Here is a 9,625-nt window from a genome sequence, read left to right on the forward strand (position 1 = left end):
GCCTGCACGGGGCTGCCACGTAGAGACAGAAGCTTTCTTTGAATTGCAGTAGAGCTAAGAACGTTCCAGAACTCAGAGCCCAAACATCAGGAGGCTGGGTCCCAAGGCTGCTCTTCCCACCTTCCTCTGGCTCCCCAGGCAACCCCTCATCCAGGGCCAGGCGGGGCTCAGACTCCAGCTGATGGGGAAACTGAGGCCATAGGGAAGATAGATCTGATGCTTCGTTGGGCTGAACATGGGTGCTGTGGGTGTGTGAGGCCAGGCTCAGCTTGGGAAGGCTTTCCTGCCAGTGCTCGCTGGCCGTGGGTGATAGAAAGAGAGTGAGCCCAGGTCCTAGGGCTGGGGGCCAGCCCCAAATGGTGCCCAAGGATCCGAGCCTGCCGGGCTCAGGTTCCAGCTTACGGGAGGGGTGGTCCTAGCTAAGAAAGCCTACAGGGAGGGTGAGATCACATCTGTCGAGGCCTGGTGAGCAGCAGATGCTCCGTGACTGTCAGCTGCTCCTGAGCGCTGGCGGCTGGGGTGGCGGGCGCCGAAAGCCCAGGAATGGCTTCCCCGCCACAAGCGGGCTGGAGGGATCCTGCATGCTGAGGGAAAGCACCCTTCCCCAGAGATCCCTGTTAACAGTGATGTGGGACGACAGAAAGGATCAGCTCCCTTGGGCAGGTGGCTTCCACGGGGAGAAACAAAGGGAGAGAAATGGTTCAAGACTTGGGACCTGGCTGTGAAGGGCCTTGGGCTGTGGGTGCTGGTGCCCCTCAAGGCAGCCCCTGCTTGGGGTGGGCCCAGGAGCCCCGGCCCCAGCAGTGAGGGGGGAGCCCTGGCTGGAGCTGCCTGGCTGAGCCCTGTGGAGGGGCAGGAGGGCTGTGTCCCCTCCCTCTCGCAGCCTCTTTCTGCAGCCACAGCTGCCGATGCCTCCGGCTGTGCAGTGGGCCATAGGGTGGGAGGCGATCCCTGCCCTGCTCGGCTCTGGAAGGTATTCCTCTCCACCTCTGCGCACAGGTGGTAGGCTGAGGCCCCTCTGCAGCACCTGGGTTTCCCTGCCCCCAGGCTGGCATGTGTGCTCAAGGGAGATGACAGGTCACTCCTGCTGGCAGTGCTGCTGACAGACAAGCCCGTGACACTGCCCACTGCGAGTGGCCTTGGAGCTGAGCCCAGGGCGGCTGGTGGCCTACTGCGGCTGACCCTTATTTTCATTCTGAAAATTTCAACCAACTTTCAAGATAGTAATTTTAACAATGATTGTAGAAAACGCAAGACGTTAAGGAAACATCACTCACAGTCCAGCTCTCCTGAGGCCACATCATTCATACTTGGTCACGCTTTCCTCGGTGTCCGTCTGTCCTCTCCCTGTTCCACTGACATGCTGCTGGTCCCACTCTTAAGCAGGTGTGGCCTCTGTGCCTTCAGGGATCCTTTGTCAGGCTCTTCCTGTCCCGACTTTCCCCAACCCTGGACAGAGCAGGTGCCACTGTGTCGTCCGGCTCCCTGGAGAGGCCACACTTACAGCCCTTGGTGCCAGACCGAGCACTTTCTCTCTGTGCCCATGGCCCTCTAGCCTATCGACACAGGCCCTGTGCCATGTCAGAAACACCTTGTGTCTGGGCCAACCCCTGTACTAAGTGCGCAGCACATGGCACTGTCTCCTGTGACCACTAGAGACCCCTGGAGGGAGGGCCATCACCCTCACTTTACAGGAAGGCCAGGTCTCAGGGAAGGGGCTCCGCGGAGCCAGGACATGACCCAGGCAAGTGCCTCCAGGGGCCAGGCCCTAAACATTGCAGGTACCTCTGTGCTCACAGAATGACGGCCCCCAAAACATCCACGTCCTGATCCCCAGAGTGAATATGTTGCAGATAACATACTCAGGTTGCAGATTGCATTAAGGTTGTTAATCAGCTGCCTCTGGGATAAGGAGCACATCTGGCCTATCCAGGTGGGCCCAGCGTGACCACCAGGGTACGTACAAGTGGACTGGTCGGTCAGAGGGAGACGGAAAGATGCTGGCTTTGAGGAGAGAGGACGGGCCAGGGAGGGCAGGTGGCCTCTGGGAGCTGGAAATCTCAAGGGAACGGGCCTCCCCAAGACCATCCGGGGGACCAGCCCTCAGTCGGGCCCATGTCAGGCTCTTGACCTCCGGAACTGTAAAAGCGTAAGTCAGTGTTGTTTTAAGCCATGAAGTTTGTGGTCACGAGTTGCAGAGTACAGGAAAGGAGCAGATCGTCCGTGCCCTGCCACCCGGCCACCCTGTGGTCCCTCCCGGCTCTGTCTCAGGAGTGCATGGGGGGCCAGCCCCACCCACCCTCCTGGCTGGCCCTTCTGCTCCGGCTGGGGCGGAACCGAGGCGCACTTATGTCAGCACCTGGGGCTGTTCCCCAGCCCGCCTCCTGTGTCTGGGTGAGCGGGCGCTGGTGTGACGGGCCAGGACGCCGTGCCTCCCCTGCGCTCGGCAGGCCCGTGGAGCAGCTGTGGCCAGTGCTTGGAACTGCACTTCCTTGAACCCTGTGAAGTGTGGACCACAGAAGGGTGGTTCTCGGGGGTTCGAGTTGAGGTTTGGGAGTGGGCATTAACGTGCAGCAAGACGGGTGAGTGCCCCGGGCTTGGGTGCTTCCTGACGCCCTAGATTCGCTCAGCGGAGGGTTTGATGAGCTCCTTCGGTCCTGCGGATCGACAGTGACGGATGGGCTGGCAATTTCTTTTAATGACAGCCGTCTCCGCAGGGTGCCTTCCAGACGGCTCAGGAATGGGTACTCATTACCTAGGAAGACACCTTTACAATGTCCTTGCAGTGGAGGGTTTTGTGGGGCAGCCCATTAAAGTCCCTGAGGCTGGCAAGGGCAGCGGTGGCTTGAGGGACCCCCGTGCTTGGGTGGCCATGGAACCCATGGGATGACACCATGTGGACCCTTCCAGAGCGGGGCCGGGGGCTGGTGGGGAAGACGGTTGAATCTACAGGTGGAAACTCAAGATGGCCTGGAACTGTCAGCAAAGACCAGCCTCAGAGTGGATCCCCTTTGTGCCACCAGCTCCCTGGCAGAGGGAGGAGCCCTGCAGGTTCAGGACCGGGTCCGAGGCTGGCCTCTGCCTCGTCTGGCGGGTCGTGGGGTGGGGAGTGTGAGTGACAGAGCCCTGCAGAGGGTGTCTGTGGGATGGCATGAAGATTCCCTGCAGGCGGCGCCTCCTGGGGTGGCGGCCACCCACGGTGAAGAGGAAGATGGGGGCTGATCCTAGGACTTAATGCCTGGCTGCTGTGTGCAGGACGATGTCAGTCATGAAAAAATTAGTCTTAGTCTTTTACCGCTTTTTAAAACCAGGAGACATTTTTCATAAACTCTTCTCAGCAAGTACTTTCCCCAGGAAGAAAGGAGATTCGCCTTCAGGGCCAGCCAGATTGTCCACAGGAGAGGGTTGCTGTCCTGACCCGTCTTGGCGACAGGTGGGGACCGGGTGACAGAACATAGGCCTGGAGAAGGGCCTGAGGTCTCTTCCCCGAGGCGAAGGCAGTGACACAGAGTCTTCTCAGGCGGCCTGAACCAGAGCCCGAGAACCTGGCAGACTTATTTTTCCAATTAAGAGAATGTCCCTCAAGCAATTCACAGGGCTGAGACCACCTTCCCGAGTCGTGAAAACGACAAGGGGCCCTAAGCACTTTCCTCAGTGTGCACTTTCCTCCCCTCACACATACCCACTCCTCGGGCCTCCAGGGAGGGGTGGGGCGGGGCGGCCACCACAGGGTCTGCTGGAAGTGCCGAGGGACCCTTGGTTTGGGAACAGTGTGGCCACCACTGAAAGTCAGGTCCCTGGGGGTGGGGGCTGCTTTAGGGGCACTGAGCAGGAGGCGGGTGGGGCACAGCAGCCCTGGCAGCGGCTGACCCAGGCAGCTGTGTCGGCTGCATGAGGTGGTGACCGTGCCCTGGCACTGCGCCATGGTGGGGCTTGGATGTGGGCAGAGCGGGCGGGCAGCGGCTCCTCCTCAGATGCAGATCTAACGGCACGGCGTGTCCTTCTCCAGGCCCAGGGCTTCGAGCAGCCACATCAAAGCAGTGGGGACACTCCCTCACCCCATGGCTGTGCCGGGTCCTGCCCTCGCTGGGGGTAGGCGCTGCTGCAGGTGCCGAGGGGACGGGCGGAGGGTGGGAGGTGCTGAGGGCGAGTCAGTGAAACAAAGAAACGAGTCTCTGGGAGCAGGTTGCCGGCCTGTAGTGATGGGCAGACATCATATCCTAGACCAAGGATCTGGCAGCCTGCCCCCCACATCCCCCGTCTCCATGAGCCACACGACCTCAGCACCAGGGCTTAGGGGATGGTTGTGACCCTCCCAGAGGGCCAGATGTGAGAGCTGGAGAGGTAGCGGGTGTGTGCAGGGTGCAGTGGGATCCCAGGAGTAGCACTCCTGTCACTCAGCAGCGCCTGCGAAGTTCCCCAGGGGCTGGGTCTCAGGTGCAGGAAAAGAAACTTCCAATGCTTTTGGGAAGTTGCCATTGAGGTAAAGGGAGGTGCAGTGTCCAAGGTGAGAGATGCTTCTGCGGTCAGGACCTGCCTCAGAGCAGCAGTGGGACCCTGTGCTACTAGACCCCAGGGTCCCCTCCTTCTGCCCATGCACCCACTCACCATGGTGAGGGAGATGCAGCATGCCAGAGGGGCTTGCCCAGATGTGCCCCCTCATTCGCCATGCCTGCCCCTGGCCCCTTGTGTGCCAGGACATGATTGCAGCTCGCTGACTTGTGAGGTGCCGCTGGTCCTTCCTGCAGATGTTGGGTGGCACACTGTGCGATGCTGGCCCCAGCATTGGCCAAGGAGGGCGTCCTTACACGGTGGAACCCAGAGTAGGGGGCAGTCAGTGGTGAGGGCTAGGAGGGCCTGGGACACCCAGCCTCCCCAGGACACTTAGGCCGGGGCTTTGCCGCTGAGGTTGCCCCTCGTCTAGGGGTTTCTGGACCAGAGGCGGCCTTGCTGGGCCTTCTGAACCTCCTTCAGACCCATCAGTGCTCCCGTGAGGATCCGGTTCCCTAGGGCTCTCCTGGGCTCCATGCCACATGAGTTTGATGGCAGAGCAGCAGAGCCACTCCCTCACAGGATGGGAGGAGACCTGGGCTCTCTGCCACGGGGTGGCCACTGTAGAGAAGTCAAAAGTTTACCTCTACCCTCTCAGGGTTTTCTGCTGGGCCTGACAATTAAACCGACGTCAGACAGATCAATAGGAGAAAACATACAAATCTGTTCGATGCAAGTTTCACGTGCCACGGGGGCCCTCGTCAGGAAATGGAGACCCAGAGAAGCCGTAAGCGTCAGTCACTTATGGGCTGACTTGGACAAAGGGTGGTAGGTTGTGAAGAGCCACTAAATCAGATGGGGAGGCTTACAGAATTCTGTCAGTCTCGACTTCCCGTCCTCGGTGGTAGGAATGTTGCTTTCCTTGCAGTGCAGGAAGGGCACCTTTCACGTGGGAATTTCATCGCCTGCTTTTAAGAAAGAGAAGTGGGCCGGAGTGACTCCCTTCACCTGCTGCATTTTCAGTGCCTTGAATTCAGAATGGTCAATATACCAGACTAGTGTGTTTTGAATTCTTTTGCCCCTGAGGCCTGTGGTGGTTCCCAGAGCCTGCAGGGGCTCCGTGAGGGGCCACGTGGGGAGCGTTGCTGGATGAACGCAGGTGTCAGCCATCAAGTTTGTCTTGGCGTCATCCCTGGACCTTCTCGGAGGACACTGTGCTGAGGGGCGGGTGCCTGGCCCTGGGGGCCCGTGGGCTGGTGAAGCAGAAGGCGTGTGAGATGCCGAGGCTTTGGCTGTCCTTGCGTTCGGCGAACACCCGAAGCCCTGCTCCTGCCCGGCTCTGCGGACCGAGTCTCTACCGTCCCAGGAGTTAAGTTGAGGGACAGGCACAGAAAACAGCGAGCAGAAGCATCGGAGCATGAAGTAAGGGCTGGAAATAAGGAGCAAAAGCAGACACGGAGGGGTTCCTCCTTCCAGGAAGGGGCTCTCTGAGGAGGTGACGCGTCACAGAAAGAGAGTCCCCAGCTCAGGTAACAGCAAGCACCTGCTGCCAGGTGGGCCAGGGCCTGGAATGTTCTAGGAAGGGTGGGGCAAGGAGGTCGGAAGTCAGCCTAGAGCCAGGTCGTGGGGAGGAGACGGGTTTTGTCCTGACAGCAGGGGCCGCCCTCGGCTTTCATCAGGAGCAAGCGTGGCCAGGGTCCACTGGGCGGGGATGGGCACAGCGGCTGGAGTGGAAGCTGAGGAACAGGTGCGTGGCCCTGGCCACGTGGGTGAGTGCCAGTGGCAGCTGTGGGACCAGGAAGGGACAGAGGAGCTGCAGGAGGGAGATGGCTGGGACAGGCGAGGCCAGGGTTCCGGGATGCTCAAGTGAGGGCCGCCGACACATTCTGCTTCTTTCCCACGTGGCTGTGTCTCCCCACATGGCAGGATCGCTGCCCTCTAAGCAGCAAGAGGCCCAAGCTGCCCGTTGTCACGGGGGGATAGGAGCAGCGTCCTCCCTGCTCCCTCCTGCCACACTGCGGGGGTCATGGACCTGCCCCAGCTCTCACAGAGGAGGCTGAGCCTTGATCGAGGCTGCCTCGTTCCAGGGCGGTGGGAGGAGCCCGGAGCCCACGCAGGGTCTGGGAGCAGCGGGACTTGCAGGCTGTCGACCGAGTCCAGACCTCCCGGCTTCTGCTGGCCTGGCTGGAGCTGCAGCCCTCTGTGCCACCAAGAGGCCCGTCCTTCCTGCCTCCAGCGATGTGGTCGGCATATCCCCTCTTGAAGCACCAGAGAATTTTCTCTTTCAGAATTCCACTGAATCCTGGAAATTCAGGCAGCAGGGTCTGCATGAGGCGGGCTGAGTCGCTACAGCTCGATTTCCCCTCGTGGGGAGGGTGCCCCTGCCTGGCTGGACCCCACGCCCACCTGAAAGTTGGTGCTCTTCCTGCGTTGCGCCCACGTGATTAGGAGCCGACTCTGTCCTTAGGAGCGGGACTTATTCTGGGATGTGACGTGTCTGCGTCAGGCGTTTCCCAGCGTCTGTGGCCTTGCATTTCAGCCATTGGAGGATGTTGCTTGTGGTTCTGGCTGAAGTCTGCATGAGAAGCCCATTTTACTGCTCCAGGTTGACAGTCTATGACAGGTAGCCCCACATCAGCCAGGCCTTCCAGCTCCAGCCACAGCCTGCTCTTCAGACGGCAGCTGGGAGGGTGGTCTCCACTTGTGGTATGTTAGAATCTCCAGGGGGGCTTGGCCTGGTGTCAGGTCCGAGAGCCACTGGAGGAGCCCTGGGGTTCTCCTTCCCCAAGCCTTGGCCAGGAGCCCCTCGGGCAGCCCCACAGGCACCCCCCTGCCTGCCACTGCCTTCCTGGCCCCAGATCTTCTGCCAAGGAGAGAGAAGAACCCAGCAGGAATCCTGAGAAAGAGCTTGCAGAGCCAACGTGATCAGCAGGTGATGTGGCTGTCAATGGGCGTAACTGCACTTCATCAAACTCAGTTTGGGAACTGCTGGTGCCTGGGCTCTTTCCCTCTCTTTTTGTCAGTCTGCATTTCTGGCATCTTCCCCAGAGCAGGAGGCCGTGGAAATCACACCAGGACACAGGAAAACGCAGGTTATGCCCGTGCTCCGCAGGCCCTCTCGGCGGGGTCTGGGTCTGCACCCCGCGCCCGGGGCAGCTGGCCAGGGAGGGTGTCCCGGATCCTGTGGGCAGCTTTTGGGTCATTTTGCTGAAATGTGAAGAACAATACAAAAAGGCTCGTTGCCCTAAAATGTGTGGCCTCCTGGGTGGGAGGTCCTCCAAAGGCCTCGTGGTATGACCCTCGCCCGGGGTTCTGTCCTGGACATCTGCACATCTCCTTGATGGAGAGCCTCAGAGATGGCTCTGGGCTACCCACCGAGAGACCCCTCCACGACCTGGATGGGGATGGAGGGGCTGGCTCCACCGCCCACGGTTTGCTCCTTAATTCTGGTTTCCCTCCGGAGACGTTGTCCTTGATTCTGATTGACATTCCCAGGCCACGAGGGACTCCCTGCCCGCTTCTCACCCTCTCCTCACTTTGACCCCCCCTGCCACGCAATTAGCGATGTGTTAGCAATGTGTTAGCAATGTCAGCACTGCTAGCTGACACTGGCAGTTCAGTGCTCAGAGGGCTTCGCACCTTGAGAGCAGTGTGGGTACCGTCATCCCGGAGGGTCCCTGTTGTGAGGGGAGCGCTGGGCGAGGGCTTCCCGGGGACAGGGCTCTGTGCTAAGAGGGTTCTCTCATCCATTCCCCAGCAGCCTCGAAGCCACTTGCTGCTCTGAGCCCCGGGGAGGGGGTACTGAAGTTTAGGAAGGTGAAGCCACCTGCCCAGGCTGCGGCTGGCTCGGGCCCCCACCTGGGTGCGGTGAGGCTGGGTCCTGCCTGCTTGCAGAAGCTGCCTGTTCACAGACTTGTCTCACCGCAGATTGAAACCCTGGTTGTTTCAGAGTCTCGTGTGCCGTGTCTGCGAGGTGCGGGGACCACGTGCGTCCTCACTGAAGCACCCTTTGCCCACAGGTGTGCATCGTGCAGAAGCGGGACACGGAGAAGATGTACGCCATGAAGTACATGAACAAGCAGCAGTGCATCGAGCGTGACGAGGTCCGCAACGTCTTCCGCGAGCTGGAGATCCTGCAGGAGATCGAGCATATTTTCCTGGTGAACCTCTGGTTAGCTCACACCTGGGGCTCCGGGCTGGGGAGGGCCGTGCTGCAGAAAGACCTGCCACCCCGCCCCAGGCTGCCCCACCTGGTAACCCTGATGCCCACAGGCCCTCCCTACCCCTTCCACCAGCTCCCTTCCTGTGCCCTGGGCAGCACGGGTCCTGGCTCCCCAGCATGTTGAGGTTAATGCAGGGTCCTCCCCGGGCCTGCTGGAGCCCAGGGCTTACCCACAGTGGAGGTCTGCTGCCCATGGAGTTCTGGCTCTAAAGTCAGTGGGGGAGAGGTTAGGGTCTGACCTGAGTTTCCTTTAAGAAATGAGCACCAAGACCAGCTCCAGGGAGGTGTAGAAACCTGCAGACTGCTGCGAGGCTCACCCCCTCCTCCCCGGAAGTCCTCCCAATGCAGAGGTCCTTGTCAGTGCAGGGGACCCCCCCAATGGCCTCCCGCAGTAGGCTTTGTGCTCTGAGGTGCTCACAGCTGGGCGTTGTCCCTAAAAGCTCCTGCAGAGCACAGGGTGCTCCTAGCACCTGGACAGTCATGTGATACCAGCCCTGGGAGATTTAAATCCTCCTCCCCCGCCCATGCAACCCAAGTATCTGTCAGCTGAACTAAAGAAAGAGGCAGCCCCACCATCACTGGGGATAACAGAGAGTAGGGGCAGGTGCATTCTGTTTGAAAGGGGACCCGGTGCCAGTTTTTTCAGGGGCTCACTCAGAGCCTAGACTGCCCCTACCTGGTTATTTACCTGGGGTCACCACAATAGGAAGGGGGACTTCAAAGTGGACAGGGGCCATGTCCCAGAAGCTGATGACATGGCTCAGGAATGGTGTCATGTGGCTCTGCTCTGTGGTTCCTGGGGAGAAGGAGCTGGATGGTGCCGTGGTGGGGAGTTGGCCTTGCGAGGGCGGCTGTGCCTGTGCAGATATGGGGAGATGCTGATTGAAGCCTCAGGGCCCTGGGGTGTCACAG

At 60.2% G+C, this 9,625-nt stretch overlaps 1 protein-coding gene across 1 annotated transcript in view; it reads left to right on the forward strand.

The window, feature by feature from the left end:
• The window catches only part of STK32C (serine/threonine kinase 32C), a 50,478-nt gene that overhangs the window by 23,116 nt on the left and 17,737 nt on the right, over positions 1 to 9,625 (forward strand). Inside the window, exon 2 of the mRNA XM_008589460.1 lies at positions 8,511 to 8,662. Coding sequence (XP_008587682.1) covers positions 8,544 to 8,662 — 119 coding nt within the window. The 5' untranslated portion in view covers positions 8,511 to 8,543. The remainder of the gene's footprint in view (positions 1 to 8,510; positions 8,663 to 9,625) is intronic.

This window comes from Galeopterus variegatus, unplaced genomic scaffold (genome assembly GCF_000696425.1).
Source record: "Galeopterus variegatus unplaced genomic scaffold, G_variegatus-3.0.2 Scaffold5461, whole genome shotgun sequence".
Classification (NCBI taxonomy): Eukaryota; Metazoa; Chordata; class Mammalia; order Dermoptera; family Cynocephalidae; genus Galeopterus; species Galeopterus variegatus.